Genomic DNA, 21,208 nt, shown 5'->3' with positions numbered 1-21,208 from the left:
CAATGATCAAAATCAGGAAAGTAACATTGATGTAGTACTATTAAATTAATACACATTTTTCAAATTTTATCAGTTGTTTTACTAATTACCTTTTTCTGGACCAGCATCTGATATAGAATCACACATTACTTTTAGTTGTTTTCCTTAATCTGCTTTAATCTGGAACAGTTCCTCAATCTTTACCTTTTTTTATCTGGACACTTGAAAATTTTGCAGAATTTTTCTTGGGTTTGGATAGCTGTTTCCTCATGGTTTGATGTTGGTTATACATTTTGGGTAGGAGTACCACAGAACGGTGATGTACCTTCTTCAAGCCATCCTAGCAGGAGACAATTAGTAGTCTCATTACTGGTGATGTTGACTTTGATCACTTGTTTGAGGTGGTATCTCCTCTATAAAGTTACTACCTTTATTTTTTTGTCATTAATAAGTATCTCAGGGGATTGGTTGTTTTTTCTGAAAGTTCTCTAAGTGATTCTAAGTGTGTTGCCAAGGTTATATCAGAGGATGGCAGAAATACATCAAGATAGAGCTAGGAAGATGAAGAGTGTTTTAATTAAAAAGTCTTATCATAGTAGAGAAGGAGCAAAGCTAGATGTTCAGTTATGAAGTAGAGAAAGAAATTTCTTTCCCTGGAGGAAAGTGGAATATGAACTTGTACATATTTTTAAATATGTACAAGTAGGAGTTACTGGATGGAAATCAAGCTAATTGAAAACAGTATTTCCAAGCTGAATTGAAGGCAGTTAAACAGCATGAATTATTAGTGAACTATACCATTTCCATCAGTTTTTCTACAAATCTTGGGGAGCTGGGGTAGAGAATCATGTAAAGCGTGTCCCATACTCTAAGAGAGCCAGAGACTGAGCTCATAGCACAGGCAGAACTGAAACTAGCAGAACAGATAAGATGATCATTAAGGAGTCACTGGAGTATGCGACACTTGGTGATTTTAGCAGCTTGTAAAGGGCACAGTATTTGGAGGTGTTCTGAGTGTAAATAGCTTACTCAGTAGGTGTGAGGAGACGGGGAAGTGCAGACAAGGAGGATGTGGTTAGAGAGGGAGAGAACATATTGACATCTGCGGACATGCCAGAGGTGGGGGACTAAGCATGATCACTAACAAACACTGATGAAGGGAACCAAGTCATATCTAAACAAGAACAACCAAATTTGTTCTGTGTTTGGCATCTTCAGTCAGCAAATGCTTGCTGAATTGCCTTTTCTTGTGTGATAATTCTTAAGCTTTTCTGATAATCTGTTACTAATTGGTAATATTTGACATTTTTGTTGTTTTTTTGTTTAATCAGCTGATGATTATGTAATGGGAAATATAAACCACACAAATAGCTGAAATACATACACACAATTACATATACATATAATTAAAATTATTAAATATGTATTATTAAATATATTAATATTTATCTGTTAAACTATAAACAAACATTTCACCAGAATTGCTAATAAATAATAAGGTTGATTAATTTTAGATTTTCTCTCACATCATGTTGCTGACTAGCCTGTGTAGATGGTAACTGGCCATGGAAATGCCCAATTTTGGAAGTCTTATATTCCAAAATATGCTTATTTTTCTGGATAGTTGAACACTTTCTCTTAAATCCAATTCTAATCTTTAGGTTTATATTTGTCATTGTGACACTGTTTTTCAAAAATAGTTGGTAGATCTACTTACATATGTAAACCTACATACGTAGTTATTTTTTAGAAATAAATCTTAAAAATTTGGGAGACTATTTTATGGGGATGATGTAAAAGGAGAAGTAGAAGAAATAAGAAAATAAACCAGTTAGTACCAGCATAATGAACATTTCGACCTATTTATCTATATATCTATCTGTCCCCTTTATCATTTTACTCTTTAAAAAGTAAAATGTGAGCCAGTACAGTAGTGCACACCTCTAGTCCCAGTGACCCAGGAGGATAAGGCAGAAAGAATATAAATTCAAGACCAGCCTCACAATTTAATGAGACCCTGTCTCAAAAAATAAATAAATAAAAAGAGCTGGGGGTATAGCACAGTGGAGGAGAGCCTTTGGGTTCAATCCCCAGTGCCAGGGGGAAATGTGAATTTTAAAACATTCAAACAAGTCTGAAGTAGAGCAAGTAAAAAGTAAAAGTTTTCCTCCTTTACCCCCCGCCCCCAAAAGCTGGACTTCACTCAGTTTGTGTATTCTTTTTTTTTCTTTTTCTTTTTTAATTTTTTTTTTCAGCTGTAGATGGACACAATGTCTTTATTTTATTTATTTTTATGTGGTGCTAAGGATCAAACCCAGTTCCTCACGCATACAAGATACAAGGCAAGCGCTCCATCACTGAGCCACAAACCCAGCCCTGGTGTGTATTCTTCCAGAGTGTTTTCCGTGAGATATAAGGAGTTAGGTACACCTCATATCTAAACTATAACAGCTCCCTTCCTCTGTACTACAGTTATTTTTTTTTTCACATTTAAGGAGATTTGTTTCTTTGCCCATTCCTAGAAGAAAGTCTCTTCTTATCTATAACTAGACAACGTTTTGATTTCTAATGCTAATATTTTTTTTCCTTTTCAATGGCAGAAAGATTAATGATTATAATCTTGCTTTGCTTGTTCAGTGATCCAGCAGACCTGGGGAAGGTTAAGAAGTAGGAGTCTACTTTGGGTGAATTTCTTATCTACATGTTTTGTTTCTAGGAGTAAACCAGCTATGCTGTCCCATATCCCCCGACCCCCACCACCACTAGAATTAAGTGTTTTGCACAATGTCTGCTTGTTGTAACAGTGTCTTTTGGGAGGTTCTGCTAAGTACTGTGCCCTGTTCCCTTTCTTGGTGAGATATTGCTAGATCATCCTTCCTACATTATAGTGTGATAGCACCACATTTCCATACACTTTGTTTTAATTTGGCTTTATATCAGGCATTCTGATGTTCTACTATTCGTTGAGCATGTGTAGAGCACCTGTAGGCTTGGGCTCTTAATGGAGCAGAAGGAAACAGTAATTTGAAATCATAATGAAAAGTAAAATTTCATACAACCATGAGAAACAATATGAAGAAAGATGGGGGGTAGTAGGAGAGTATATGATAGAATTTACCTAGAAAGACTTGTGAGGAAGTGACCATTGAGCTGAGCAATGAAGGAAGAATGGGACTTGACCAGGAGGCAGATGCAAAAAGCGTTTCAGGCATAGGAAACCACACATGCAAAGACTGAACAAAGTCCAGTGTAGCCAGAGCATTGGTGAATAGGTAGTCAGGGAGAAATTGTAGTACAAGGTTAGGTTAAGTGTAAGGCCAGACCTTGCAGGGCTTTATATTTTATAGGCCATGCTGAGAAAGCATTTGCTCCATCCTAAGAACAGCAGGTAGCCACTGGAACATTTTAAGCAGAGGAAAATGTCTAAATCATTTGTGCTATGAAAACTCTGATTTAGGTGGCAATTAGAAGCAGGGCATAGATGGAAAAATTGGGGGAGCACTGGTAATGATTTTGCTTTGGGAGCAAGATGAAGAAGGAAGAGTTGAGAGTGGCCCTTAAGTTTTTGGCATGAAAAATAGCATCAGTAGTGGTTCTGTTAACCTGAAATAAAGGAACAAGGGGAGAGTACCAGGCACTGGGACAAGATCACGAGTTGTTTTGAATGCATAAGGTGTGAAGTACCATGAAACATCCAAGTAGAGAGTAGACTGCTGAATGTATGGGTAAGGCCTAGAGAAAAGAATTAGAGATAGGAATCTGAGGCCTTTGCATAGGGAGTTAATTAAAGCAGTAGGTATGGATGAGCTTACTTAAAGAGAAATCACAGAATGAGAAAAGGAGAGCCAGTACAGTGCCTTGAGAAATGCTTACTATTAAAATGGTCTACCCAAGGAGGATGAGCTAAAAAGGAGCAACTAGAGAAATAGGAAGGAAAATTAGGGTGCTGATAAGTCACAGAGGACAAGGGAGAAACTGTTTTAAAAGGAGGGTATAATCAACAGCTCAAATGCTGTGGGAAACTCAGGCATAACAAAAAGGGAAAATTGCATATAGTAGCATATAAGTCACTGGTGACTCCCAGACCTATAAAGTACTAGATATAGAAGCCATGTGGATTTGGGCTGAGGAGTGAACAAGGAGAGAGGACTAGACTGTGACATATGTTTTGAGAGATTTAATTATGAGTGGGTGGGGGCTAGGAGGAGGGTTATGGAGTCCAAGGAGAGCTTATTTGATTTTGTAAACGGGAGTCTTGATCATGTTTATAAACTGATAAGGAAAAATCAGGAAAATTCGTGGTATGAGGAGATAAAAGAGGGTGGGTGGGTTCCTGAACAGTCAGGAAGTGGGCAGAATCTGAAAACAGGTGAGCAGTAATGTAGGTAGGTGAATGAGTATAATTGTATTCAGCATTTCTTCCCCATCCGTAATGTAGGTGTCAGTGCCATCTTCTGAAAGGGAAGGGGGCTTTATATGTGAGTCCAGGTTGCCATTTAACTCGGAAGTGTAATAAATAGTTTTCTAATTATATCCTTACTTCTCTCCTCCCTATCTTATAAACAGCTTTATTGAAATATAATTCACATACCATAGTTTACCCATTTAAAGTTTACGATTCAGTGTCTTACCTATTAATTGTCAGATTTTTTCCTGTCAGAAAGAATCATGTGAAGAATAGAAATTAATGAAATTATTTTGAAAAAGCAGCATATGTGAGTAGATTATAAGAGAACATGTTACCAAATGATTTCCTCTTGGCTCAGAAAATTCTATTTTAAGTTATTAAAAATATGCATATGGGGGCTGGGGATGTGGCTCAAGCGGTAGCGTGCTCGCCTGGCATGCGTGCGGCCCAGGTTCGATCCTCAGCACCACACACAAACAAAGATGTTGTGTCCACCGAAAACTAAAAAATACATAAATATTAAAATTCTCTCTCTCTCAAAAAAAAATGCATATGGAATGATGAACTTCTGTCAGAAATCTCTGAGGTATTATAGAGAATATAATAATCTCGGAGGTGTATAGAGAATATAGTAACAGTGAACTCTGCTTAAAATCAATACTGAATAAGATTTCATAATGTGATTACTGAAGGATGATTTATAAGCATTTAGAAAAGGAAATTGCAGAAATCAGTATAGCCTTAGTGAAAAGGTCAATCAATGAACTTGATTTCAGTTTGTTACAGTCAGGAAGCATAGAAGAAATATCATGTTTTCGTTTTATCAAAATATTTAACAAAAAACTTTTTTTAAAAAAAAGTTGTAGGTGAACAGCAGCATACCTTTGTTTTATTTGTTTATTTTTATGTGGTGCTAAGTGCCGCAGTCTGGCTGGGCACAATTCAGGAGCCACTTGTCAAAAGAAATGAACTTTATTTTTAGAACCACACACGCTAAACAAAACAGCTCCTCAGGAAAAAACCCTCAGAGCCCAACTGCCACCACCGGCTTCCCACAAGCCTCTCTCACATCCACCAGCCTCTTCACCTCCCACAATCCTCCTGCTCTTGAGGCCAATTGGCTGGGTCACATGGGCAGAGCCAAAAAAGTCCCCCAATGAGCAGCTCCGTGGTCTGAAAGGGCAGGGAAACAGCCCAATGAGCATCACCACAGAGGAGCCAATCAGCTAGATGTTGCTAGATGTTGCTGGGGCCGCTGTGAGGCAATCATCAGCCGGCAGTCTGGAAGTTTGCTGGCAGCTGGAAGTTTGCTGGGGCCCCAGGATCAAGAAAGAATGACTGACCCAATATTCTGTGGCACTTATTGGGAGTGAAGGGAGCTGTGAGCCAATCATCAGCCGGCAGTCTGGAAGTTTGCTGGGGCCCCTTTTGCTGTGGCTCTCAACAGCTAAGAATTGAACCCAGTGCCTCACACATGTGAGACAAGTGCTCTGCCACTAAGCTATGGCCCCAGCCCTAACAAATACCTTATATATAATCAGAGATATGATAAATTATGGTATAATGGTGTATTAAGAATTGTAATACAAAAATAAATAAATAAATTTTTAAAAGCTTTTTGAATATGATTTGGAAATAGGTACATATAGAGTGGCTGAGCAATCAAACCCAAAAATTATTAGAACATTACTGAAGAAAGCATGATGGGCCAGAGACAACATGGTGGGCTCCACTTGAGATTTTTCAGATGATAGAAAGGTGAGATGTCTTTCAGAATACAGAAATCCCCACAGTCTTGAGTGATTGACTGATACTGGGATTAAATAGTGAGATGATTTAAATCATTCATTGTGGGATCGATCATTTGCTTCAGTTTAAGAACAACATTTGCAAAGGTCTGGCTTAAGCAGCAGTGCCTGTGAAAGCCAGAGAGGTTAGTTGACTCAGAGTTCTCTGATATAATTGCCAAAATTCTTAAAGATACTGGGCTGTGTTACCATTTGTGGTGGGGAATTGGTGATCTGATGTCTTCTGTATCCCTCCTTTTGAGCTAGAATTGGAATACTAGTTCTTCCTTTCTTAGAAGATGAGAGAAGGTTTTCTGGAGAAGATGACTATTTAGGAAAGACAGGCAGGCTCCCTTCAAATAGGAGCCTTTATGTGGAAGAGAAATTAGAATACTGCCAAATTTGCAGGGCAGACTCAGAACCAGCAGACAGTGTGGTGAGACAATGTTTGTCTCCTTATAAAATTGTCTAATAGCTATCTAATTCTGAGATCTGCCAATGCTGCATTACTGGACACTGGAAATATTCAAGGTGAAGCAACATAATCATTTGGTGAGAAGACCAGGGCGTTGTAAAGGGAGTACCATGGGACTAGATGATTCTTTAAGGACTGTTACATGCTGATGTTCTGTGCATTTATTTATTTATTTTTTAATTTTTATTGTTGGTTGTTCAAAACATTACATAGTTCTTGATATATCATATTTCACACTTTGATTCAAGTGGGTTATGAACTCCCATTTTTACCCCGTATACAGATTGCAGAATCACGTCGGTTACACATCCATTGATTTACCTATTGCCATCCTAGTGTCTGTTATATTCTGCTGCCTTTCCTATCCTCTACTATCCCCCCTCCCCTCCCCTCCCCTCCCCTCTTCTCTCTCTACCCCATCTACTGTAATTCATTTCTCCCCCTTGTTTTTTTTTTTTTTTTTTTTCCCTTTCCCCTCACTTCCTCTTGTATGTAATTTTGTAAAACCCTGAGGGTCTCCTTCCATTTCCATGCAATTTCCCTTCTCTCTCCCACCTCTCATCCCTGTTTAATGTTAATCTTCTTCTCATGCTCTTCGTCCCTACTCTGTTCTTAGTTACTCTTCCTTATATCAAAGAAGACATTTGGCATTTGTTTTTTAGGGATTGGCTAGCTTCACTTAGCATAATCTGCTCTAATGCCATCCATTTCCCTGCAAATTCTATGGTTTTGTCATTTTTTAATGCAGAGTAATACTCCATTGTGTATAAATGCCACATTTTTTTTTTTTATCCATTCATCTATTGAAGGGCATCTAGGTTGGTTCCACAGTCTTGCTATTGTGAATTGTGCTGCTATAAACATCAATGTAGCAGTATCCCTGTAGTATGCTCTTTTTAGGTCTTTAGGGAATAGACCGAGAAGGGGAATAGCTGGGTCAAATGGTGGTTCCATTCCCAGCTTTCCAAGAAATCTCCATACTGCTTTCCAAATTGGCCGCACCAATTTGCAGTCCCACCAGCAATGTACAAGAGTACCCTTTTCCCCACATCCTCGCCAGCACTTGTTGTTTGACTTCCTAATGGCTGCCAATCTTACTGGAGTGAGATGGTATCTTAGGGTGGTTTTGATTTGCATTTCTCTGACTGCTAGAGATGGTGAGCATTTTTTCATGTACTTGTTGATTGATTGTATGTCCTCCTCTGAGAAGTGTCTGTTCAGGTCCTTGGCCCATTTGTTGATTGGGTTATTTGTTTTCTTATTGTTTAATTTTTTGTTCTGTGAATTTAAGTTACTTCTCTTAAGGTATATTTCTGGTCATAAATGATTCATTTTGTTTATTTGTTTGTTTGTACTGAGGATTGAACTCAGGGGCACTTTACCAGGATCCACATCCCCAGCCCTTTTGTTTTTATTTTGAGGCTGAGGCTGGTCTTTAATTTACATACTCCTCCTGCCTCAGCCTTCAGAGCTGCTGGGATTATAGGCATGAACCAATGTGCCTGGCTAAATGCTTCATTTTAAATAGATTTTTACAGCCATTGTGTTTTTCATTTATCTTATTTTACCCAAATCTCCTTTGTTGGTTTATTACCTATAACTTTTTTCAAGTGTTTTGTGTGGGGGGTTTTAATAAGCTTTAGGGCTTATAACATTCACTGCTAATTTATCGCAGTCTAGTCACAGAAACTGTTACTCTGATTTAGTTATTATAAGACCCTTAGAACACTATACTATCATTCTTCCCTTTTAGCTATTATCAACATACATTCTTTTTTCTGCATGTGTCATAATTCCAGAATACATTGTTAATTTTTGCTTTAAACAGCCAATTCTCTTTTGGAGACCTTGTTTTAAATAATATCTTGTTTTAAATAAAATCTTTTACATTTGCTCACATTACCAGTGTTCTTCCTTCTTTTGTGTATACCTAGTACAAGTCTACTACTAATGAAGTCTTTCAGCTTCTATATGTCTCAAAAGCTCTTATTTCATAGCCTTTGTTTTTGAAAGATATTTTTACTGAGTGTGAGATTCTAGGGTGGCATTTTGGTTGCATATATTTTTTAGCACTTGTTACAGTGTTCCTCCCCTATGTTTTGATTTTCATCATTTCTGTCAAAAAGTCTGTTATTCTTTGGTCCTTTATCCACAGTGTGTTTTGTTTTTGTTTTTGTTTTGCCTCTGAGACTTTTTTTTTAATCACTGAATTCAAGAAATTTGATTGTTTTATTCTTCATTATAATATTCTTCTTGTTTCTTGCACTTGGAATTTTTCAGTATTTTAAGGGTATTATAGTTCTTATCAAATTCAGAAATTTTTATTTGCATTTTCCCACATATTTTGTCTGTCCTTCCCACTGCTTTGAGGATTGCAGCTACATATATATATATTTAATTGCTTAAAGTCATCCCATAGCTCACAGATTTGATATCTCCCCCAGCCCTGTATTTCATTTTGGAGAGTTTTCACTGCTGTTTTTTAACTTTTCTTCTGTAGTGTCTAATCTGCTTTAATCCCACCCATTGTAATTTTTATCTCGGACATTGTAGTTTCAATTCCTTGAGTGTTTTTGTGTCTTTTCTTCCTCTATTTAATGTACTCAATTTTTCTTGAACATATTGAATATAGTTGTAATAACTGCTTTAACATTCTTTTTTATTCTGCCATCTGTGTCATTTCCAGGGTTATTTCTTTTAGTTGAACTCCTCATTGATTGTGTTTTCCAGTTATAATCCTCTCTAGGCTTATTAACTTTGCTGAATGGGACCAGAGCAGAGGGTAGGGCTAATTTTGTGCAAATACTGAGGCAAAATCATCTTGAGCATTCTTCTTGATACCCTGTAACTATGAGGTTTTCTATTCAGGCCAATAGGATCAAGAACTCTTTTCAACCTCAAGTGAGCTCTGTGGTTCTGTTCCCTGGCCATGGTGACTTACCTTATCAGCTCAGCTAAAGATGCCAGTAGGTTTCAGCAGACCTCTAATGCTCTCTTTCTGTGCCTGCTTTCCTTCCTGGTACTCTTCCCTGCAAACTCTAGTCTCCTTGGCCTCCTTCCCAACTGGCCTCCTCAACTCACGGAGATGGCTTCCCATCCCTGTGCTATGGCCTGGCAGTAAGCTAGCATAATTGTAAGGTGCTCTTTGCTTGTTTCCCTTCTCCAGGGATCACTCTCCCATGCTGCCTGAAGGTCCAGTATTTAAAAAGCATCGTTTCAAGCCTGGTGCTCTGGAGAGTGAAAAAGGAGGGTTGCAAGTTCAAAGTCAGCCTCAGCAAAAGCCAGGTGCTAAGCAACTCAGTGAGACTTTGTCTCCAAATAAAAATACAGCTGGGATGTGGCTCAGTGGTTGAGTGCCCCTGAATTCAATCCCCAGGACAGCCCCCAAAAAAATAAATAAATAAATGACATTGTTTCGTATGTCTTATTTTATTTGCTAGTCTTCATTGTGGGGGTAGACAAATCTGACCCTGTCCATGGCCAGAAGTAGAAGCTCATAAGTGACTTTTTATTTTCCTCTAACACCTTACCTTTGCATTTCGTCTTTTTCAGCTTCATTTTTTGTCCTTTACTTTCCTCACATCTTTCCTCTCACAGGCCCTGTAGTTTTCTCTCTCCCTCATCCCTGTCTCATGCTGCTTCTGTTTCCTAACGTTCGTTTTTCAGAGTTTTCTCAAACTCAGGGTCAGTTCAGATGCCTTTTCCCTGATATTTCTTCAACTTGAGGAGAAACTAAACCTTTTCTTTTCTCTTTGTTCTGTTTCTACCATATATGAACTGGATTTTCATTGTTCAAGTATATATGTATTGTACACATGCTGACCTTCCTGAGGAATGTGCATTTTGGTACCTGGATAACACCTGTCATAGTGTTCAGCTCAACTCCCAAGGGCAGGGATGGAGCTCACACTTAGGTCTGAGTGTCTTTGATACAGAGAGGAGGCATCTAACAAACAGCTGTGTTGCATTTTGGTAAAATGAATTGTTTTTCTCCTCTTCTTCAACTTCTCCCCCAAAATTAGGCCACAGAAGAAGTTTCCAAAAATCTGGTTGCCATGAAAGAAATTCTGTATGGCACAAATGAAAAAGAGCCTCAGACAGAAGCAGTGGCTCAACTTGCTCAAGAACTATATAATAGCGGGCTCCTTAGCACCCTGGTGGCTGATCTGCAGCTCATTGACTTTGAGGTAAGAAATCAGTTTCTTTTATTTTCAAAAGCAGTCCTTTTCCATATGTTCTCTACTTTGGAACATCTTAAGATCCCCACTGGGCTCTTGGCACAGAGGTTTCTGACCTCTGTAAGCAAGCCCAGGCTGCCTGCCTCATTAGAAGAGCAAGGGCAGGAACCCAAGGGCATCTCAGGCCCAGACCAGGGTTTGCCCCTCTTTTCCACCACATTTTATGTAGAGTTTCTTAGGTATTCCTTATTCTCTTTCATTCAGGTTGTTTTTCACAAAGAGCTACTCTTCAGAGCACGGTAGTGGATTACATAATCCACTCATCTTGGGCTCCCAATAAAAACAATCTAAAGAAAACCATAGAATGTTAGAATTTTAGAGGTAGATAGATTCTAAAGAACATCAATTGCCACAGAGATCATATTATGTGTTTTATTTGCTTGACACTGCTTTTACATTTTTAAATTATTATGTTTAAATAGCAGATTTTATTCACAATTCTGAATTTCTGGCTTCTACTGGAAATTTGATTCTGGTAGTTTGGGGCCAATAGTCCTGCTTGGCCCTTCAGCTGGAGCAGAGTAGCAACCCAGGGTATCCATATGTGGATTTACTGTGGATAGCACAACTTACTTTTCCGTCTCAGGGCCTGCTTTACCTGTGCACATCACCTGCCTGGCCTTTGTAGGCACTTGAGATTATCACCAAAGCTTATGCAGTTGGATCATTTTGTGTTAAATATTTAATGAATTTAGCAGTGAGAATAATAGTCCTTGATACCAGCCTGAAAGAACTATCTGAGAAACATATATGATAATGAATCTCTCTGTCATGGTCGCAGGCAGGTTTTTTTGTTTTGTTTTGTTTTTTTTTGACTCTATCATGAATGTGCTTTGTTTTCAGCCCCAGTGTCTATCAGCCTAAGTGATGAGATGTCTCTGCAGGTACTTAAAAGATAGCTACATGTTCCAGGGGGAAATGACAGCCAGATTAAATTTTGGAAAAAGGTGATGAGAGGGTGTAGTTCAGAGGTCACTTGAATAAAGGAAAATGAAAATTTATTTTTATCCTGTAGAACAGATAGAACTAAGACATTTTCATTTCTATAGCTGATCTCATGTGCTTTTAATAGTGTATCGAATTCCAACAACAATTTTTAATTCCTCTGCAAAGGTAGAGATATACTGGAACATATAGTTCTTCTCCTTTGCCTGCCTGCACTTATCTTATTCCCCAACCTGGGCATGAAATTGAATATTCATTTGGGATTTTAGAGACATTTATTTAAAAGAGGTATGTGCCCTTGGGACCGGTTCACAGAGACTGCCATTACTGCACCTGAGCTAGTGTAGGCCCCAGGGTGATCTCTGTGTGTGCTTTAGGTAAGGTGTGGAAAAGCTAGCATTTCACTCTCCTGTGGCTTTGTTAGCCTTGTGACAAGTAGCTATTCAAAAGCATTTCTTGGGATCAACTTTTCTATTTGTTAATTTCTGTGCAACTTTCTGATTGTAAAGTTCTCTGGGTAATAGTAAAGTCCTTCTATTTTTTACAGTGTTATAATAAAGTTCTGGTCTCTGAACTACTGCATTATGTGATGCTTAATGCCTTCATTATTAATCTTTGTGAAATTTTATCAAAACAGAACTAGTTTAATAGGGGGATATGCCTACTTGCTACTAAAGCTCAACTTCTTACAAAATTCTTTGAATTTACTATGCTGGCAGAGTAGAATTTCCTCTCCTTCCACCACTATAAAAAAAAAAAAAAAAGTATGTTCACATACGAATATCCTGTTTGAAGCTGCTTGTTCCACTTGGGTGGGATTCAGATCCCTGTAGATTGTAAGCATACAGCAACATTTTGTTTTCTATATCTGAGTCAGCATGATTCTGAGAGTTAGAAATGGTTGAAATTTCACGTGGAAGGTAGTGAGATTTCACTTTGTCAACACATTGTTCATGTTAAAAATAGAACACTATTAAAACTTAGAAATTGGAGTTATAAATAAAAAGATAAAAGACAATGTAATGCCTATGAATGTTTTAAAGTCAGATAAATATACAGTGGTTTTCTTTTAGTATATTTGGGAGGGTATATGGGCATTTGATGTTTATAATTGTATTCCTAATAGGGCAAAAAAGACGTGGCTCAAATTTTCAACAATATTCTCAGAAGACAAATTGGTACAAGAACTCCTACTGTTGAATACATCTGCACCCAACAGAATATTTTGTTCATGTTATTGAAAGGGTATGTACAATGCAATGAAATTTATATTCTTAGTTGAAAATAAAAAGGAAAGACTGCCTTGGGAGAAAAAAGAAAACTAGGATGGTGAATATGGGGAACATTTTCTCTTTACTCAGCTTTTTGTCCCGTATATCTTGGACACATTTCCCTCCTTAAAATTCAACCTGTGAGCTAAATTGAATGTAAAAATACCCTGTAGATGGAGTTTAAAATTAGGCAAATTGTGAGCCTTTAAATTCACAAATTAAAGTTGACTAAAGGAAAGACATCCTTTGTTGTCTTATATCTGTTTTCTAAAATTTAAAAAGTTGAGTTGCGTTGAAATACAGGCTAAATCATACATTTACAGATGTCTCGTTTGTACCTGGTCTGCACACTGGAAGGCCAGGAACACCACCTCGGGTGGAGCACAGAGCCACACAGATGCACTGTTTGGTTATCAGCGTTCTTGTCATTGTGATTTGGTGCCCCTTGAGTTTCACCTCAGTGTTCACTCACTAATCCACTTAATTTGGTAATGCAGAGTGCATTTTCTGGAATCACTACTGGACCAAACAGGCATTTATGATTGGGAAGTTTTTCACTTTAAAAGGCAAAGCAAAAAAACCCTAAAAAAAGGAAAAAGAAATCTTCTCCCCCATCACTGAGCCTCCCTGACTGGCAAGGTAACCTATTGCTCAGCACCAGAGCTGTTTAACAGCCCTGGGCATGCTGTGCCATTTCTGTCCCAGCACTGGCAGTGTTCTGTTAAACTGGAGGGCAAGCACATTGCTGGCCTGTCTGGTGGTGTGAATCAGCTTGCTCTCCTGCCCCTAGCTTTGCAGCTTGCCTCATTCTGATTCATATCTCTGTGGTTTAACACTTCCCTCAAGTTCAAGCTTGTTTAGATGAAGCGTGAGTCAGTGCCTGTGTTGCACACCAGTATTCCGTTTCCTCCTTTCTATTTCTAACCATCTCTGTAGCTTCTTCAAATGTTGCCATACAGAACTTTTGGCATCTAATTTCTTGTTGTATTACCCCATGGTTGCCGTGTGAACAAGTAGAAAGTAGCCTGGAATTTTGGTGCTCTTAGAGCAGCTTCTTGTTGGCTCTGTATATTTTTAAAGCCAGTATTTCCTTTTCCATAGAAACTAGTGGTTAATAAGATCTGTAAACTAATTATCTCTGCCTATGATTTCACTTTACAGTAGCCAGGGATAATGATATAACCATTCTTAGATATTGTATACAATAAGACTTTGGAGATACAATTTAAAGTCTAAAGTTCTTCACTGGGCTGACCCAAGCAGAATCCGCAGCCAGAGAGAAGCATAGAGATTGGGAGCAAAAGAGTGAGATAGCCTGCTCCCCAGCCCTCACCCTTGGTCGCGGGCACTGTGCATACCGCTGCAGGGAAAACACAGCAAAACCTCTCCCACCCACAGCCCCGCCTCAGCAGCCCCTTAATGTCCTGTGTTCTTACTTGCTCTAGTCTTTGCCTCTTTTCCTTACACATGAGTTCTGTGCATCCCTAGTATATAATACACAACAAAGTAAAGTGTACAGAAATAGTTTAATGTAGTCACAATATTATTTAAAAACCTAATTTCAAATTTTTTTGATTGATATGACTCTGTTAATCTATAATAGTTAATGAATACCCTCTTTTTTCTTTTCTTTCTTCTTCTTTTTTAAATATACTCATGTCATTTGTTTGTTGGAGCAACTGTGTAATTTGTTTGTAGACAAATCACATATTTTGGATTTTATTTCTGTGGTTCTGTTCAACATGTTTCACTATCCCCTGTTCCTTTAAAATTGGTGGTTAGATGTAGGGGTTTAGATTTAGGGTTAGTTTCAGATTCCCTTCAAGTGGGCGTATGTTCATGAGTGGTGCCATGTATGTTCTATTAGGTGGCTCTGGTTATTCCACTTCAGGTGATGTTTAGATTGATCTCTGGGTACAGTCTATAATCTGTCCATTGTAAAGTACTCCATTGGCCTTATACCTGAAGGTTTTAATATCCATTGAGAGTCCTTATCTAGATTAAAAATGGCCACTTCCTCTTTCGTTATTTCTTCTCTGTATAGCTATGCTTCTTCTAAAGGACAGCCTCTCTGGGGCGGGGGTTGTGGCTCAGTGGTAGAGCACTTGCCTGGTATATGTAAGGCACTGGGTTTGATCCTCAGCATCCTATAAAAACAAAGAAAGAAGGTATTGTGTTCGTCTACAACCAAAAAAAAAAAAAAAAAAAGCCCCCAAATAGCCTCTCCTAACCATAACTTAGTTATTACAAAATATTATCTTTAAGGGAAAGGTTTGTGTCGTTATTTTAGTATAATTAGCTGGTGTCTCTGGCCGCTTTTTACGTGAGCATTGAGTTTATTGTTTAAACATTGTTATTAACTCAGTTTTTTGTTTTGGTTTTAAAAATAATGGAGTCATTATTTTTTTACAGTCAAGTTGTCCCCTCTTCAGCCATTGGGAACTTTTTCAGATTGGTTCCTATGTCCTTTTGGCAAGGCTCCCATTAGTCTGATAGCTTCCTTGCTTTCTGGCACAAGATGACCACCTTACTCATTTTGAATCGATCCTGCCACATCTGGAAACAACTGTTTAAGGAGGCCTGTGAATTGCCTTTTAAAGATTTTTGGGTTTGGTTAGACTACTTACATACAATGCGATTGTCTTCTTGGGCTGTAAGTACTTTGGTGTTGGCTATTTCAAGGTGTTATGCTGCTAATATTAGTGTGTACTTGAGGTCTTATTGCTTGTGTTGGACTGAATTTGGAGGCAATTATTTTTTTATAGGACATTTAAAAGTTATTTTACCCTCCAGCCTGGTGCTAACAGGTTGTATAGCATAACTGTTTGCCTTATACTCATTATATACTTATACTCATTAGTTTGCCTTATACTCATTAGTTTATGATTTAATCAGGTAGACAAGCTTGACAAACTTCTTATCAAAACCCACCCAATTTGTTTTTACCAAACTGTCTTACCCTGTCCTTCTAGTTTCCTACTTATTGAAGATAAGCAGAGATGGGGTTGGGGGTCTAATTCAGTGTCAAAGCACTTGCCTAGCTTGTGTGAGGTCCTGGGTTTTGGTCCCCAGCACCACAAAAAAAAAAAAAAAAAAAGAGGCAAAAATGAATTGTGTGATCAGCCATTTTTGTGAGAGGCAGGGGTTGATAAAAGAAATAGGACTTAAGATTGGAATTCCAGATGGCTTAGAATTTGCATAGGCAGAAAAAATATAGAGACAGCATCCTAATGGTGTATTGCTGGAAACAAAGGTTCAGGAACAGAAGTGAATACCATGTGATTAGCAGCAATGAAGAATAAGCAATAAGCAGTAAAATCTGAGTGTTTTCTGGCAGAATCAGAATCTATTACCAGAGTAATAGATTGAGGGGAAGACTAGACATTAAGTCCAGAAATTTGTCTTTTATTTGATTGACAAGAATATTTGATTGACAAGAAATAATTTTAAGTTCCTATACTGGAAATGCTGTGGATTAGCTTGTGGGTTGGGTGGATTGGTTATGACGGAGCTTGAACAATGCTGGTTGGGAGGCCTTTGCAATTATTCTGGCAGCATGAGTTAATGCACTAGTGGGAAGAGATACGAGAAAATGAAACTAACATGCCTCAAAGAAATGTCGAAAAGGCCTGGCAACACTGAAACTGGGAAGATTTGAAGTGAAGAAGGGAAGGTTTAAAACCGTGCTGTGCAGTACCATAGCTACCAATCACATGTAATGCTTAATTTTCAATTATTTTAAATAACATTTAAAATACAGTCCCTCAGTCACACTGACCTAATTTCAAATGTTTATTAGCCACATGTCCTAGTAACTACCATTATGGACAAAACAGAGACCATTTCCAACATCACAGAAATTTTTGTTAGGCCTGATTTAGACCTGGGTATCAAACCAGAAACAATGTCAAATTACAGAAATGAGGCAGGAGAGTTGTTGGGTTATTTGGTGGAGGAAGACAAGATGGTATTTTAGACATGTTGAGTTTATGGTAGATTTCTAACTGAAGTTGTCCAGAAGCAACAGAAAATGCCTAACTTGAGGTTCGGGACTAGATTTGAGCAGGGGGAATTTAGTAGTGGTGAGAACCTTGAGATGGTATAGGTTTTGGGCCAAAGGCACAAAATAGGAACAGAAGATAGAAAGGTGAACTGAGAGAATTTCTTCTTTTATCCTTCTTCTTTTTTTAATAGAACAATGAAAATATTGGCACTGTCAAAACACTTAAGTAGAAGGATCTTTTGTTATAAGTAAGGATTGCTTGTTTTAGCCAAGAGGAAGCCTTTGCTGGCCAATTAGTTATTTCACAGGAGTGTTGGGAAATGGAATTTAACTGCAAGAAACTACAGGAGCATGTGAGTGGGAAAGAAATGAAGCCAATGCATACAGCTTGAAAGGAAGTAAAAGAAAAGAGAACGACGTGTCTGAGCAGATGGCCGAGTCCAGGCAGAGGGCTTGGTGCACATGGGAAGAAAAGGCCCCTGCTTGGCTGAGAGGTTTTTCTTTCTATGTCAGAGATGGAAAAGGTGAGAGACCTAAACTGAGATAAAGGGAGGCTGTGTGTGCAGAGCTGGTGAGGCAGCACCAGTCTGAGCGTCCACTGCCAGTGTTAGTGATCCCTAGCTCTCCATGCAAACCTTAGGACTAAACTCTCAACTTCTCAGTGTTTCCATGTAGCCCAGAGACTTGAGTACTGTTTTGAGTGTTAAAACCTCAAAGTATAAATGCTGTATATTTGATAGACCTTATTAGATACTATGAATTTCTGAATTTGGAAAAATGTTTTGTATTGTTTTTGATCCAACCATTGGTGGTGCTTCAAGAGGTAAAAAGCTAAGCCCAAATGGAATGACTGGTGTGACCTTAATACTGACTTCCAGATCTTGTTAAAACCTTGAACAGTGGACTTCCATTCACACAGTCATTCTGTGGCTGCTGCTTTTTGGCTGAAGGCAAGCCAGTGCAGGTGGGCTCTACAGGAAGCTCCCAAGCCCAGGCTTTCCTTAGAGAAATACCTTTTGTAACCAGTGGTCACTTGATTAGGACACATGTCTGAAACTTCCTGTTCTAAAAATTTGAAGTAGTCATTCTAAAAGTTTTGAGAGAGCAATCATGTTTGGCTTTTTATTTGTTTATTTTTACAGGTATGAATCTCCAGAAATAGCTCTGAATTGTGGAATAATGTTAAGAGAATGCATCAGACACGAGCCACTTGCAAAAATCATTTTGTGGTCGGAACAATTTTACGATTTCTTCAGATATGTTGAAATGTCAACATTTGACATAGCTTCAGATGCATTTGCCACATTCAAGGTAACAAAAACTAGAATTCTAAGTACACTTGCAATTCAGATCAAAAAGTGTGCTTTTTTTTTCCCCCTAAATTTTCTCTGCCCTCCTAGTCTACACACTGCTGCCCTCTAGTGGGAAGAGAGAAGATGAATTTTGTATGTGTTGGTATGATTTTTAAATATTTGTAATAAAAGTCACAGCTTACAAAAGGTGGAAAAGTTAGATTGTAAAGTCTGTCAAGAAGGCAGAAGTTCTGTATGGTCAAAATTGTACTTTCTTGTTAAATTATCCATTAAATATGAAATACAAATATACAGTTGGCCTAACAACCAGGTCTTCTGTGTTGGGACATTCTATAGCAATTTCTTTGGTTAAGCAACAGACGAAGTCATTGGCTTCTTTTCAGGGGCCATGTTGATTTGGAATGTACATGTCATTAAATACTAGAACCACATTCAGGACAGAGATAGCCACATTGTTGTCATACCTGTGTCCTCACACCAGAGCACATCTATTAAATTCAGGGAGAGGACAGAATCACTTGCACTATTCCAGCTATTGCTTCCTCCCTCCCCTCATCCACTTTATCTCCCTTGTTGTGGATTTGTATGAATTAAATGCACACATGATACCACATGCAGATTTTTATTTGAATTGCAAGGTTCTGTGCTATTTAATTTATATAAATAAAGCAGTAATCTTGTATTTTCCCCAGTGAAAGCTTTATATATTATAATTCCCCTCTATAAAATGACTGATCTTATATGTAAATATTTAGAACTATTTCATATACTTACACATAGACGACCATGCTCAGAAACCATGGACTCTATTGTAGTAGAAATGTCCTCTTGTTAAGTTTCAGTTTTATGATTATAAAGAGCCCGTGACATAATGAGCACACACCTTGGGCTTTAGATAAAATTTGTATCTGACAGTGAATGAACACCCTTCGGATAGGACAGAGTCCAGGGGACTGGTCATTAGGGTTTCACTGAATGAGTATAAGGTCATGGTGTAAAAGGTGCTCGGGATTTATTTCCCAAAACCATTAAAGAGGATATCAGAAGCTTTAGGTAATACTTCAGATACTTAAATGTCAATGTACAAAGCAAAACAAATTAAGTTTGAGATTATAACATAGAGTGGTCACTATGATGTCTTAGGTGTCACCGCAGTGGTGGGATAGGACTCATGATTAGAATGCATCGACGGAAGGGAATGCCCCATTCAGGAGCAGCAGCCCGGCCTGAAGGGAGGTGTGTAGTAGCACCTTGTGTCAAGGAGAGAGTCCCCTGTGTGGAAGGACAGCCAGGATCCCGAGAGTGGCAGCACTCTGGGCGCGTGAGGGTGAGGGAAGCGGATTGAGGAGCAACAGTGGTGTGGGAGAATGCAGCCAGACCCCTGACCACGTGGAGGACATACTCCTGGCACAGATGACCAAATTGGCTCAGAGGTGAGAGAGATGCGCTGGCTACATGCCAAAAATGTGATATCTGACAGTCTTGATGGGCCTTGCTGATGATTTCATTTCAGTTAGAGTTGCTTCTTTGAGTGAATTCTCTCCAAGGAGAAAACGGCGGTGATAGAATCACCATGGATAATATAGTCCTGTCAGGTCTTGGTGGCCACAAAGGGAAAGACTGTACAGAGCCTGGCAAGTGACCTTGAAGAAAGGGAACTTCTATAAACAACTTAGGGTTCCAGGGGTTAGCTCTAGAAGAGAGGGTTGAGAAGCTGGCCTGGCTTCTGTATCTCAGGTGCTCCCAGTTATACAAGAAAGAGAGCCCACTAGAGTCCCTGATCAGATGCCTCTCCAAGAATAGCGCAACAGGGCCCCTAGCCGAGACACAGGTCGAAAGACACAGACCTAACACTTAATCTCATGGGGCTAAATGGCAAACAGACCGAAGCTCCCTTACACACCTCCCTGAAAGAAACTGCGGTCAGGACAGAGAGAACAACCAGACCAACAGGGACAGTCTGGCATCTTCACACCACAGGTGCTGACAAGGAGGAGGGCAGAAGAAGGACCCTGTCCCCTTTGCTGATGGCCCTTTGCAGGGCACAGTTTTCTAACAAAAAAAAAGAACGGATCTGTGTTCCATGTTCTCCTTTGAGAATGTACAACAGTTCCCCCCACAAAAAAAAATGTACCCCTACACACATCAATTTTTTGAACAAATGCAGCTTTTCCAAAACCCTAGGGTTAGAGCCTATGGAACAGGTGCTAAGTCTTAAAAGGAAATAAAAATATCTTTTCTAAATACGTCCAAGATTCATAGCTTGAATGAATGGATACTGAAATAGTAAGCCAGATGGTGAAATATTTGTTAGTGATTTTTGTTTTGTTTTTGAGGAATTAAGGAGATGGGGAGGAGAATTAGAAGGCCAACAAATATATTTCCAATTTTCCAGAATAAAAGAAGGTAGATTCCCCAGAGAGGCTGGTGGAGCTTGGAGCTTGATGTTTTACCTCTGTAAGGTTCTAGAAAGTATTTCTAAAGAGATGATTTCTGAGCATTTTGGAAAGGAAACCGTGTGCCCACAGCTACCATGGATTCGCTAAGAGTAAGTTCAGCCATACTAATCTCATAGATGCCAGCAGGTCAGGGGGGTTAAGGACGTGGCTGCCTGTTTCAAACCAGCTCTGCTGCTGATTTAACCTGCATCTCTCCATCTATTAAAATGTAGGTGATAATACAAGTATATAAGGGGTTTTGTACCTCTATGCGGTCTTTGCACAGTAAACGTCACTGTTAGATGATTCCTTCATTACAGTGAGGATGTGCTAGATACTGAAACATCTACA

At 38.7% G+C, this 21,208-nt stretch overlaps 1 protein-coding gene across 1 annotated transcript in view; it reads left to right on the top strand.

Annotated features, from left to right (window-relative positions):
- Cab39 (calcium binding protein 39) overlaps positions 1-21,208 on the top strand; it is an 81,797-nt gene that overhangs the window by 46,390 nt on the left and 14,199 nt on the right. The window contains exons 3-5 of the mRNA XM_076866155.2: positions 10,672-10,836; positions 12,959-13,077; positions 18,249-18,417. Coding sequence (XP_076722270.1) covers positions 10,672-10,836; positions 12,959-13,077; positions 18,249-18,417 — 453 coding nt within the window. The remainder of the gene's footprint in view (positions 1-10,671; positions 10,837-12,958; positions 13,078-18,248; positions 18,418-21,208) is intronic.

Source organism: Callospermophilus lateralis, chromosome 9, assembly GCF_048772815.1.
Source record: "Callospermophilus lateralis isolate mCalLat2 chromosome 9, mCalLat2.hap1, whole genome shotgun sequence".
In the NCBI taxonomy this organism is placed as follows: Eukaryota; Metazoa; Chordata; class Mammalia; order Rodentia; family Sciuridae; genus Callospermophilus; species Callospermophilus lateralis.
Note: the sequence above shows the minus strand (reverse complement) of the source record. Positions and strands in the feature narration are given on the sequence as shown.